The 13,724-nt window shown below is 39.1% G+C and overlaps 1 protein-coding gene and 1 non-coding gene across 3 annotated transcripts in view; one reads left to right on the forward strand and one right to left on the reverse strand.

Moving 5' to 3' along the window:
* The window catches only part of DNAJC12 (DnaJ heat shock protein family (Hsp40) member C12), a 43,651-nt gene that overhangs the window by 22,513 nt on the left and 7,414 nt on the right, over window positions 1-13,724 (forward strand). For both annotated transcript variants that reach the window (XM_054435690.2, XM_063670569.1), the window contains 2 exons: window positions 3,535-3,674; window positions 12,039-12,243. In XM_054435690.2, the coding sequence (XP_054291665.1) occupies window positions 3,535-3,674; window positions 12,039-12,243 (345 nt within the window). The remainder of the gene's footprint in view (window positions 1-3,534; window positions 3,675-12,038; window positions 12,244-13,724) is intronic.
* On the reverse strand, window positions 9,199-9,305 carry LOC129006972 (U6 spliceosomal RNA). The gene has a single exon (XR_008492158.1). It is a non-coding gene; the product is annotated as a U6 spliceosomal RNA (small nuclear RNA).

Genomic DNA, 13,724 nt, shown 5'->3' on the forward strand with positions numbered 1-13,724 from the left:
GGTGATCCGCCCGCCTTGGCCTCCCAAAGTGCTGGAATTACAGGCTGAGCCACCATGCCCGGCCTCATTTAGCATATTTTCAAGACTCATTCATATTGTAGCACATATCAACATTTCATTCCTTTTTATGGCTGGATGATAATTCTTTTATGTGGATATACCACATTTTGTTTATCAATTCACAGTTGATGGACATTTGTGTTATTTTCACTTTTGACTACTATGAATAATGCTGCTATCATATACACGTTTTTGTGTGGACATATGTTTTCAATTCTCATGGATATATACCTAGGATTATAATAGTTGGGTCATATGGTAACTCTGCTTAATATTTTTGAAGAACAGCCAAACTACTTTTCAAAGTGGCTGTATACCACTTTACATTCCCACCTGTCATGTGTGACAGCTCCAATTTTTTCACATTCTAGACAATTATTATCCTTTAATTTTAGCCATCCTAGTAGGTATAAAGTGGTATCTCACTATGGTTTTGATTTGTATTTCCTTGAGGACTAATACTGTTCAGAATCTTTTCAGGTGCTTATTGGCTATTTGTATATCTTCTCTGGAGAAATGTTCATTCAAGCCCTTTGTCCATTTTGCATTTGGGTTATTTGTCTTATTATTGAGTTGTAAATGTTCTCTATAAATTCTAGATATAAGTACCTTATCAGATATATTATTTGCAAATATTTTTTCCCACTTCATGGCTTGTCATTTCACTTTCTTCATGGTATTCTTTGAGGCACAAAAGTTTTAATTTTGATGTAGTCCAATTTATCTATTTCTTCTTTTGTTGCTTGTGCTTTTGGTGTCATATCTAAGGAGCTCTTGCCTAAGCTGAGGTCACAAAGATTTATTCCTATGTTTTTTTTTCTCAGTTTTTTATGGTTTTAACTCTTACATTTGGATCTGTGATCCATTTGAGTCAATATTTGTTTATAGCTTAAGGTAGAAATCTAAATTCATGCTTTTTATATATTGATATTCAGTTGTCCTAGCACCATTTGTTGGAAAGACTATTTTTTTCTTCATTAAATTGTCTTGGCACTCTTGTTGAAATCAATTGACTGTAAATGTAAGGGTTTGTTTCTGGATTCTCAATTCTATTCCATTTATAAGTATGTCTATCCTTATATTAGTACCACACTGTTTTCACTACTGTAGCTTCATAGTATAAGTTTTGAAATTCAGAAGTGTGAATTCTCCAACTTTGCTCTTATTTTTTTCAAGATTTTTTTTTTTTTTTTTTTTTTTTTTGTGTGTGTGTGACAATTCTGGGTCCCTTGTACTTGCAAACAGATTTTAGGACTAGATCATCAATTTCTGCAAAAAAGGCAACTGGGATTTTGATAGAGATTATGTTGAATCTGCAGATCAGTTTGGGGGGTATTATCATTTTAGCAATAGTAAATCTTTATGAACATGGGATGTCTTTTCATTTATTTAGATCTTCTTTAGCTTCTTTTGACAATATTGTGTAGTTCCTTCTTTTGTTCAGTTTTTAAAAAATGTTATATTCTTCTTGAAGCTTTTTTTTTTTTTTCTTTTGAGACAGAGTCTCGCTCTGTTACCCAGGCAGGAGTGTAATGGCATGGTCTCAGCTCACTGCAACCTCTGCCTCCCAGGTTCAAGTGATTCTCCTGCCTCAGCCTCCTGAGTAGCTGGGATTACAGGCGCCTGCCACCACGCCCAACTAATTTTTTTTTTTTTTTTTTTTTTTTTGTATTTTTAGTAGAGACAGGGTTTCACCATGTTGGCCAGACTGGTCTCGAACTTCTGACCTCGTGATCCACCCGCTTCAGACTCCCAAAGTGCTGGGATTACAGACATGAGCCACCGGGTCCGTCTCTTGATGCTCTTATAAATGGAATTTTCTTAATTTCACTTTCAGATTGTTCATTGCTAATGTGTAGAGACACTACTGATATTTGTATATTGATTTTTTATTTTTTGGAGTCGCTCTGTCATCTAGGCTGGAGTGCAGTGGTGTGATCTCGGCTCACTGCAACCTCCACCTCCCGAATTAATGCGATTCTCCTGCCTCAGCCTCCCGAATAGCTGGGATTACAGGCGCCCGCCGCCATGCCCAGCTAATTGTCTTCTTGCTGTGTTTTCACATGGGGGAAACAGTGAGCAAGTTGTCTGGGTTTCTTTTATTAGGGCACTGATTCCATTCGTGAGGGTTCCACCCTCATGACCTAATCATATCTCAAAAGCCCCATCTCCTAATACTATCATTTTGGGAGTTAGGAATTCAACATATGAATTTTTGTTTGTTTTGAGACGGAGTCTTGCTCTGTCGGACAGGCTGGAGTGCAGCGGTGCCAACTCGGCTCACTATAATCTCTGCCTCACGGGTTCCAACAATTCTCCTGCCTCAGGCTCCTGAGTAGCTGGGATTACAGGCGTGCACCACTGTGCCTGGCTTTTTTGTTTGTTTGTTTGTTTTTAGGATGGAGTCTCGCTCTGTCGCCCAGGCTGGAGTCCAGTGGCACAATCTCGGCTCACTGCAACCTCCGCCTCCCAGGTTCAAGCAGTTCTCTGCCTCAGCCTCCTGAGTAGCTGGGAATACAGGCGCCTGCCACCACCCCCAGCTATTTTTTTTTTTTTTTTTGTATTTTTAGCAGAGATGGGGTTTCACCATCTTGGCCAGGCTGGGTCTTGAATTCCTGACCTCGTGATCCACCCACCTCGGCCTCCCGAAGTGCTGGGATTACAGGCGGGAGCCACTGCACCCGGCCTGTATATAAATCTTGTATTCTGCTCTGCAGAAAGTTTTTACTTCACTGAGGAGCAGAAGAGATTTTGGAGGTGTTTATAACAGAGCCATAAAAGGTTTCTATTATATGCCATCTGGTCAAGTAGATTAGTGACAAGCTACCATTTGTCCCAGCATCTACCATGTTATTTATTATACTTAAAGCCTCTCGTTTCTCTTACGACAAGAAGCAGACCAGCATCCTTAACATGACATCTCAGGCCCTGGTTTATTGAGCTATTGTCTGTCTACTCTACAGCCCCATCCCTCATCGTTCTTCCTCTAGCCTTGTGTCCTCCAGCCACACTGGCAATTCCTACTTCCTCTAAGTCACCGTGCTCCTTCCTGCTTTATATTCTTCAGTTTTACCGTCCCTCTTGCCTAATTACTGCCCTGTCTCACACCCAGCACTAAAAAAGGTAGTTTTCTTCCTATAAGGTGGAATAGCATTTTTTCAATGTTTACAAATGTTTCTTTCCCCTGCTAATAATGTCTATTATTCACATCTGTGTCATCAGCACCGGGAGTAGCCTCTGGCACATGACTGAGGCACAATACAGAGAGTGGATAAACTGTGCCAAGCACTTTACATCCATGATCTTGCTTGTCCTTATGATACCCTTTACAAAAGCTTAATGAGGTAAATTGGCCCAAGGTCACATAGCTATTAAGTGGCAGAGTCATGGTTCTAGTAAGATCAGTTGGATAGTTTTGGAGTTTAAAATATCCCCTCCAAGAGAGAAGTGCTCATTTCTTGATTTGTTTTCCAGTGGAGACTTTTCAGAAACTGCAGAAGGCAAAGGAGATTCTGACCAATGAAGAGAGTCGAGCCCGCTATGACCACTGGCGAAGGAGCCAGATGTCGATGCCATTCCAGCAGTGGGAAGCTTTGAATGATTCAGTGAAGACGGTGGGTTTCTCGCTGGGGATGACGTGAATTTGTGAAGCTCAGGATGCCCATGGATTAGACTCATGTAGTAGCTTAAAGAATCATTAGGCGATAGGAGGGAGAAAACCAAGAAGTTAGCAGAGTCTGGATATAATTCAGTGTCCATAAATCCCATGAAGAGAAGCTCACCAGAATAGAGGCAATGAATTTGTGCCAGAAGAGCCTGTGACTACATTTTTTTCAATCTCTTTGGCTGTTTGTTTCAGTATACAGACTCCCTGTTATTGCTTACTATTTTATGAGCTCTAATAAATGTGCTTTTCAAGTTGCTCATGAATTGCTGAGTTTTAACCATTGTAAATTCACATGCTCCATCTTTTTAGTTTATGTCAGCTTGCTCTCTTTTCAAGGCTTAGAATTTTCATTAAAAAGGCAGGATCTGATTAGTCAAAGAAAGCCATGAATTATTCCTATTAAACATTCTGGTGAAAGAATTGTTAGACTTTAAAAACATTGTGTTATCTTTCTTCATGTCATTAAAAGGCATAAATATCAAAATATTCACTATAATTACTGTCATATTTTTATTTTGTTCAACATTGACCTTTATGTATTATAGACAAAATGTAATTTTAAAGATTTAGGCATTATTTATTACCTAGATTCTCTCCATTAGAACACTTTTCTATGACATGGGACTTATAATACAGAAATTACCTCATAGGTAAGTTTTCAGGGACAGTTGTTAGAACTAGTGTATAAAATGATTCACATCTCTTAAATTGTAGCCCTTCAGGGTTACATTTAGATTTCTTTCTTCATAGTTTTTATTTTAGAAGACTTGAGCAAATTGTTGATAAAAGACCCATAATATTGAAGGGCGCTTTTGAAATAATAGGGAAGAGAAAGGAAAAACTTCCAAAGTATATGATTAAAGCCACTCTACATAAAGTGTAAGCTGTTTTCTTCATTGCATTTTGGAAAGAAGTGTGCATTCATGTGGATTTGTTTAAGATGGGCTAATTATTTATGAGAGACTAACCATATAATTATTGTATAAATGCATAAAATTACTAGAGGGAATCTTTAAAAAAATTGTGACTTTATGTATTGAAAAATAAGATTTTTGTCATTTTCATTGTGTAAATTCAAAATTCCTTTTTGACACTAGCTAAATACTGTTCTACCAATTCTGCATAAGCATATTTCCCAGTCTCCTAAGTGTGACACACTGTAACTGCAACTGGATTAGTGACTCTTGCTATTCTAACACTTTCTGATTTATAGTTCATTTTTCTGGGCGATCCACTCAACTGTGTCACTTATGTTTTAATAGCTAATATCCAGTTAGCTGTGAAGTTTCCAAAAACTCTTCTCCAAATCCTCACTTGGATTTATATTGCCAACGTCTTTCCATTAAATGCTAATTTCCTGTCTCCAAACACATCATTTCTGCTTTGGATGTAGCTTAACTGTGAACTGTTCAAGGTTTTACAATAATTACATTTTAGATCTTACTGGCAGCATCATTTGTCTTGTCAGCAAAGTTGAAATAGTATGCTGGGCTATATTTAGCTTCGAATTTATTTTTATTAGTGGTACAAAAATGATGAGAGGCATATCTCTCTGCTTCAAATCAGCAGTGATTTTTTTTCTCATATAGTCTTCTTCGTTGGGGCTAAACCTTATTGTTTCTGATATCCTTCTATTTCTCTTCCACAGTGGACTTTGAATCCTATATACCAAGTATTACCTGTTCTATACCTCATTTGATAGACGTTCTGTAACTTTCCTTTCATTCCTTTTTGTTCTTTTATTTATTTATTTATGTATTTATTTTTGAGATGGAGTCTCACTCTGTCGCCAGGCTGGAGTGCAGTGGCACGATATCGACTCACTGTAACCTCCGCCTCCTGGGTTCAGGCGATTCTCCTGCCTCAGACTCCTGGGTAGCTGGGACTACAGGCACATACCACCCGCCCAGCCAATTTTTTTGTATTTGTAGTAGAGACGGGGTTTCACCATGTTGGCCAGGATAGTCTCCTTCTGCTGACCTCATGATCTACCTGCCTCAGCCTCTCAAAATGCTGGGATTACAGATGTGAGCCACCGCGCCCAGCCTCCTTTCTGTTCTATGCCTTACAGTAACTTTTGCATATGACAGCCTCACTTCTCTCTATAACATTTTAATTGTCGCCTTGTCTTTTTGCGTATTTCATCTGTTCATCATTTTGCATTCGCTACTCTAGAGAAATTAATAACAATTATCATGCCTAGTATTGTTCACCTAAGAGATCATTGTCTATCGTTTTGTAGATAAATGTCGACATTAGGGTGTTTGCGTCAGATATTCAGTAGTGTCTCCCCTTATCCCCAGTTTTGTTTTCCTCGGTTTTAGTTACCTACAATCAACCCCAGTGCAAAAATAGGTGAGTACAGTACAATAAAATATTTTGAGAGAGGGTGTGAGGGCACATTCACATAACTTTTATTACATCTATTGTTATAATTATCCTAGCTTATTATTGGTTATTGTTATTAATCTTTTACTGTGCCTAATATGTAGCTGTGGCCATGCGGGCATAGTAGGAAGCTTTCCTGATAGGTAGTCTGTGGCCAATTGAACCCACCCCAAAGACACCTTGCCCAGCTGGGAACCCAGAAACAATCAGCAGACAAATAGGCCAACACAGGGCTGACCCAACAAGCCCTCCCAGAGGCAATCAATTTGTCAAATGATCAATTCACCAAAAATATGTTTCTATTAACTCTTTATAAAATTTGTAGCAATTGAAGTGGCATGAGATAATTTTAACAGCTTATGAGAACTATGTCTGCATGGCCACAGTTATAAATTAGGCGCAGTAAGAGATTAATAACAATAACTAATAATGAACTAGAACAATTATAACAACATGTGTAATGAAAGTTATGTGAATGTGCTCTTACACTCTCCCAAAATATTGTACTATACTCACCTAGTTTTGGACTGGGATTGAACTATAAACTTTATCATAGGTGTGTATATATCAGAAAAAGCATAGTATATGTAGGGTTTGGTACTACCCAAGTTTCAGGCATCCACAGGGGGTCATGGAATACCCCTTGAGGATAAGGGCAGACTATCATATTATATGTGCCATTCTGACAATAAAATGATTATAGCTTTATGATTTCAATTTCAGTAACGTGTATCTAAAACGCATGCCCAGCACATTGATAGTTTTTTTTTTTTTTTTTTTTTTTTGAGATGGAGTTTTGCTCTTGTTGCCCAGGCTGGAGTGCAATGGCGCGATCTCAGCTCACTGCAACCTCCGCCTCCCGGGTTCAAGCAATTCTCCTGCCTCAGCCTCCCAAGTAGCTGGGACTACAGGCATGCGCCACCATGCCTGGCTAATTTTGTATTTTTAGTAGAGACGGGGTTTCTCCATGTTGGTCAGCCTGGTCTTGAACTCCCGACTTCAGGTGATCTGCCCCCCTCGGCCTCCCAAAGTGCTGGGATTACAGGCATGAGCCATTGCGCCTGGCTAGATTGTTAAATCTCATAAATTCCCTTTCCTTCACACCATCAACCCTGTGTTTCTGCTTTTTATTTAAACAGTATAATCCCTCTGGAATGGAAAAGCATTGTTTGGGAGCATTATTAGTCCCTATACCCACAAGGCAGGACAAATCACAGTGTACTTTTGTGGCATCACACACAGGATCATATCTTGGGAGTTTCCTTTAGGAGAATTCCTCAAATGAGCCACAGCCTCAGGGGTGCCATATTTTTTTAAATTAAAAACTTTAAAAAATTTTCAATAGCTTTTGGGGTACAAATGGTGATATGGTTTGGATTTGTGTCCTGCCCAAATCTCATGTTGAATTGGATGAGGGTCCTGATGGGAGGTGATTGGTTCATGGGGGCGGATTTCCCCCTTGCTTTTCTCATAATAGTGAGTTCTCATGAGATCTGATGGTTTAAAAGTGTGTGGCAGTTCTCCCTTCTCTCTCTTTCCTGCCACCATGCGAAGAAGGCCCTTTCTTCCCCTTCACCTTCTGCCATGATTGTAAGTTTCCTGAGGCCCCCCAGTCATGCTTTCTGTTAAGCCTGAGGAACTGTGAGTCAATTAAACCTCTTTTCGTCATAAATTATGCAGTCTCTGGTAGTTCTTTACAGCAGTGTGAAACGGACTAATACAAGTGGTTTTTAGTCAAATGGATGAATTGTATGGTGGTGAAGTCTGAAATTTTAGTGCACCCATCACCTGAGTAGTATACATTGTACCCATTATGTAGTTTTTTATCCTTCACTCTCCCTCCCAGCCTCCCACTTTCTGAGTCTCCAAAGTCCATTATATTATACCACTCTGTATGCTTTTGTGTACCCATAGCTTAGCTCCCATTTATAATGGAGAACATACAATATTTGGTTTTCCATTCCTAAGTTACTTCACTTAGAACAATGGCCTCCAGCTCCATCTAAGTTGCTGCAAAAGATATTATTTTGCTCTTTTTTAGGGCTGAGTAATATTCCATGGTGTATATATACACCACATTTCTATCATCCAGGAGTGATGCAACTGAACTGGTATTTTTTCCCCACACTAAGTCTGTCACTTTACTACCTACATATTTATTTCTCTTTTTGTTTTCTAGAAGTTCCTCCTGATAGTTTAATTGGTAAAAATATTTTAAGACCTCACCCAGGTCAATGAATATGTTGGCAATTTAAATTTAGACATGTAGTATTGGTTTGAAAAAAAAGGTCTGGAGTGAGGATTCAGTAATCCAGGCCTTTGGGATCCTGGGATAACCTGAAGAGTTATCCCAGGATTCCAAAGAATCTCAGGGAAATGTATCTTTGTCATGCTAAATGGTTTTACCCAAAGAGACCCAGGGTATGGATGGCTCTCCCTCTAGCACCAAAATATATGGCAGCATGGATGTAGGATGCCTATGGGAAAAAGAAGCCACAGCAAAGGCACAGTCAAAATGAATGGCTAAAAAAAATTCTCATAAGCCATTAAAACTATCTCATGCCACTTCAATTGCTATAAATTTTATAAAGAGTTAATAGAAACACATTTTTGGTGAATTGATCATCTGACAAATTGATTGCCTCTGGGAGGGCTTTTTGGGTCAGCACAGTGTAGGCCTATTTGTCTGCTGATTGTTTCTGGGTTCCCAGCTGCACAAGGTGTCTTTGGGGTGAGTTCAATTGGCCATAGACTACCTATCAGGAACGCTTCCTACACTATGCCCACATGGCCACAGTTTCACCAGCCAGATGGGAAACAGTGTGCAATTCAACACCTTCTGCTGGTTCAAAAGGCAATCTGTCTTAATTGGATGTTATCCAAAATCAGGTCAGAAATCACCCTGGAAAGTAAAGAATTCACTCATGGTGATCGCTGATCCAGGATAATAATAACCAGTCAATTTTGTATAGCTTCAGCTGATCTATGGCTCATCTGAGTCCATGGATTTAAAAAAATGTTGTGCCAATGTTTACTGGAAAGTAAACAAAATTTTTTATTTCCCTGTGTGTGTGTGTGTGTGTGTTTTAATGGAATGCTTCATGAACGTGCCTTTTATCTTTGCACAGGGACCATGATAATCTTCTTTGTATCATTCCAATTTTGGTGTATGTGCTGCTGAGGCGAGCACTATTTCCTTGTATTGACCAAGGTCTAGAATGTAAGAAAACAACTTCCTAGAGAAAAAAAACCAACTCATTCAAGAAAGCTGGTAAATAAGTTAATTGTGAAGGCAGAATAACAACATAGCAATTTCACGAACTGTTAAGATTAGTGGCCTTTGCACCTAGGCTTGCTGTCTGTTTAGCGTTAGTTCCTTCCATGCATATATAGATTTTCTGTCTTCTGCGTTTTATTATCTTGCTGTACAGACTCTCCCCTTTCTAGTCTCTCTCTTAGTCTGTATCAGTTGCTGTCATTTGATATCTTTTATTGATACTGATTCTACTGAAATGAGTAGCTGCATAATAGACTAGTTCGCTTGATGTTAAATGTTGTTCTGTGCAACTAATACCCTTGTGGAGTTGAGAAATATGCTTGTGAACACAGAAATGAGTGATTTGCAGACTATCTAACTGTGTCCCACCAAACCAGGCTGCTTAGCATCACTCTGATGTTAGTCCTTTGATTGAACTACAAAGCATGAGAAGCACTTGTATCTAAGGTTAGATACAGTTTGGGTATTTCTTCTGTATATTTCTTTAATGAGAATCAGCAGATGTGGGAGTCTGATAACATATTTTATTCCGATTGATTCACAAAGGAGATGGATAAGACTACTATTTCAGAACATCTTTTCACTGAGGACCTTTAAAGCATTTACTGTGGATTAGACATTAATCCTAACCTATCTAAGACAGACCACAGGTACTTTGATTTCAAGAGAGAAGTACTGAGGCACGGAGATCAATACATCATGTACAGGCCACCTTGCTGGCTTGTGAAGCTCACAGTTTACATTTTCAGCTCTCTGGGCCCTGAATTCTTGAATGTCTTATTCCTTGTTTTTCACAAACCTTCCTAATATCCTTTTCCCTCTGCAGAGGAAGTCACTGGCAGCCTCTTTTATTTTGTGCATATGCAAAAAACAAACCAAAACAACAAACCTAAACCAACCAAACAAAAGTCAATTTTTTTTTAATACCAGCTAAGGCATTGCCTCTTTTAAAAATTAACATTTTTATTTTGAAATAAAATCTACAGAGAAATCGGTAATACTTGTATTTATAATTTAGCAAATGGTTTTGAAGTGTTTAACTCTGCAACTATTCCCTTCCCACACATATTGTTGGCACCAGAAATCTCCCTCCTTATATGTTTTTGCATCGAAACTTCATCTAATTTTTAAAGTAGAATATTTTCTTTTTTTTTTGAGACAGAGTCTCGCTCTGTCACCCAGGCTGGAGTGCAGTGGTGCGATACCAGCTCACTGCAACCTCTGCCTCCCGGATTCAAGTGATTCTCGTGCCTCAGCCTCCTGGGTAGCTGGGATTACAGGCACACACTGCCTTGCCCAACTAATTTTTGTTTTTTTAAGTAGAGATGAGGTTTCACCATGTTGGCCAGGCTGGTTTGGAACTCCTGACTTTGTGATCCATCCACCTCGGCCTCCCAAAGTGCTGGGATTACAGGTGTGAGCCACTGCGCCCAGCCTAAAATACAATGTTTTCTAATTGTATATATATATATAATCTTCTCATAGAAAATTTGGGAAATACAAAAACAAAAGATGTAATTCTGTTACACAGGCATAACTACAGTTACATTTTGGTGCCTTTCCTTCCCATTTCTTTTTCTTTTTCTTTCTTTCTTTTTTTTTTTTTTTTGAGACCGAGTCTTGCTCTCTGTTGCCCAGGCTGGAGTGCAATGGTGCGATCTCGGCTCACTGCAACCTCCGCCTCCTGGGTTCAAGCAATTTTCCTGCCTCAGCCTCCTGAGTAGCTGGGATTACAGGTGTGCACCACCACGCCCAGCTAATTTTTGTATTTTTAGTAGAGGCGTGGTTTCACCATTTTGGCCAAGGATGGTCTCGAACTCCTTGCCTCAAGTGATCCACCCACTTTGGCTTCCCAAAGTGCTGGGATTACAAGCACGAGCCACTGTGTCCAGCCTCTTTTCTTTTTCTTGTTAGGGTGAGAGCTGATTACATTTATTGGTGGCAATGACTGCTTTATGGGGTGGTTCTTGGATTTTGGGGTTGATTAGCCTGTGGACTGGTTATATTTGGAGAAGAGGATTCAGGATGACACTTCTTTGTAGTTGGGAAGAGATAGGTTGAAGGTGGGAATAAATGACTTCTTTGATTTGATTAGGGCAGAGAGCTAGAATATTTATAATTTTAGGGTGTTAAAGGCTATGTTTCCCTCTAGTCTTGAGTTGTGGTAATAGAGGTAGTGTGTCACTGTTTCTTAGTACTTCAGGAATAGCTTCCTACAATATCCCGATGAGGTTTTAAGAAATAGTTATGTATTATTTTGGTTGATGATAGGGCTAATGATTCCACTTGAAATATTCTTGATACAGCAAACTCAAAAGCGCTCTTTTTCACTGTATTCATTTGTTAGTTCGTCCATCCATCCCTCCATTCATTCATCCATCTGTCCAATTTTTAGATCTAATAGGAAATACATATACAGAACAGAAAATGAAAAAGGTACAAAAGGGTATATGGTGAAAAGTAACTATTAATAGTTGGATTAATTAATATCTGGATTAACTTATGAGTATCTTGTTAATAGTCAAGTCTAACATGCTGTTAATTAGCACTACAGTAGTAGGTCAGGCGTTACCACATATCAGACTTTAAATATAGAAAATCATATAATATCAATTTAATTTTTATCTCTGCTTTACATTAATTTAGTCAATGCACTGGGCTGTCAGAGGTAAAAAAGACCTGATGCTGGAAGAATCTGACAAGACTCATACCACCAAGATTGAAAATGAGGAATGGAATGAGCAAAGAGAAAGAAAGAAAGAGGAGCTGGCTTCAACCACAGAGAAAATGGAGACGAAAGAACCCAAGCCCCTAGAGAAGTCAGTCTCCCCGCAAAATTCAGATTCTTCAAGTAAGTCATGTTATATAACTGCAGAATGGAGAAGGTCTGAAATTAAAGAGCTTTGTTTATATTGCATTTATTCTTAACTTTTTCAATCTGCACAGCAGTGCCAAGTTTAAAGATTGGTTTAGCATCTTAAAAGACACTTAGCATTGACACCGAAACTAGAAGGTATTCCTCAGAAGGGAAACCTTGAGACAATTCTCAGTGTCTTTGGCTTTACTGAAATAATGCTAGTTAACATTGATTGAATGTTTACTATGTGCAGGAACACTCTTTATATATATTAGTTTACATTTATTATCTCATTTAATATTAATTTTATATGTATTAACTTATTCTCACTACAAGCTCGTGAGGCTGATATCAACATTATTCTCATTTTATAGATGAGAAAACCAAAGGCCAGGAGGTTGAGTAATTTGCTTAAAGCCATACAGCTTGTATGGGAAGGGAAAGGGGTCTGAACCAAGGCAGGTTGGCTTCAGAGTCAGTGTTCCAAGGCATTGCCCTATCCTATGATAATGCCTTATTGAATTTAATTAATTAATTTTTTTTTTTTGAGATGGAGTCTCACTCTGTTGTCTAGGCTGGAGTGCCGTGGCATAATCTCAGCTCATTGCAACCTCTGCCTCCGGGGTTCAAGCGATTCTTGTGCCTCAGACTCCCCAGTAGCTGGGACTACAGGCACCGGCCACGATGCCTGGCTAAGTTTTGTATTTTTAGTAGAGATGGGGTTTCATCATGTTGGCCAGGCTGGTCTCGAACTCCTGACCTCAGGTGATCCTCCTGCCTGGGCCTCCCAAAGTGCTGGGATTACAGGTGTGAGCCACCACGCCCGGCCCAATAATGCCTTATCTGTAAATCGCTCTGTAGACATTCTGAATCATTTATAAATCCACTGAAGCAGAGTATTATAGTTTACCTCCTGGCTACCAAGCTACACTACCTGAGTTCACATCCTAGCTCTACTACTTATTATCTGTATTACTTGGCAAAGTTACTTAACTTCTCTAGACCTCAGTTTCTGCATCTATAAAATAGGGATTATAATAGTACTTGCTCATCTAGGTGCATTGCTGTGCACCTGTAGTCCTAGCTACTCAAGAGGCTGAGGCAGGAGGCTGGCTTAAGCCCAGGAATTCAAAGCTGCTGTGTGCGATGATCACTCCTGTGATTAGGTGCTTGCATTCCATCCTGGGTGACATAATGAGACTCCATCTCTTAAATAAAAAATAGTACCTTCTTATAGGGTTACCATGAGGATTAAATGGGGAGATACATACAAAATGCTTAGCACAGCGGTTCACATCTAGGAAGCCCTAGGTAAATGTTAGCTGTTTGTATAATTTGTCTATCTGACTATCTATCTAGCCATCCAACTAGTTTGGATGTGTTATATATACACACATTGTATACACACATTGTAACTGTCCTTCAAATTATTACGTGTTGATTCTCAGGGTTGTGATGTAGCACCCTATTAGAAT

The sequence above is a fragment of the Pongo pygmaeus genome, chromosome 8, assembly GCF_028885625.2.
Source record: "Pongo pygmaeus isolate AG05252 chromosome 8, NHGRI_mPonPyg2-v2.0_pri, whole genome shotgun sequence".
In the NCBI taxonomy this organism is placed as follows: Eukaryota; Metazoa; Chordata; class Mammalia; order Primates; family Hominidae; genus Pongo; species Pongo pygmaeus.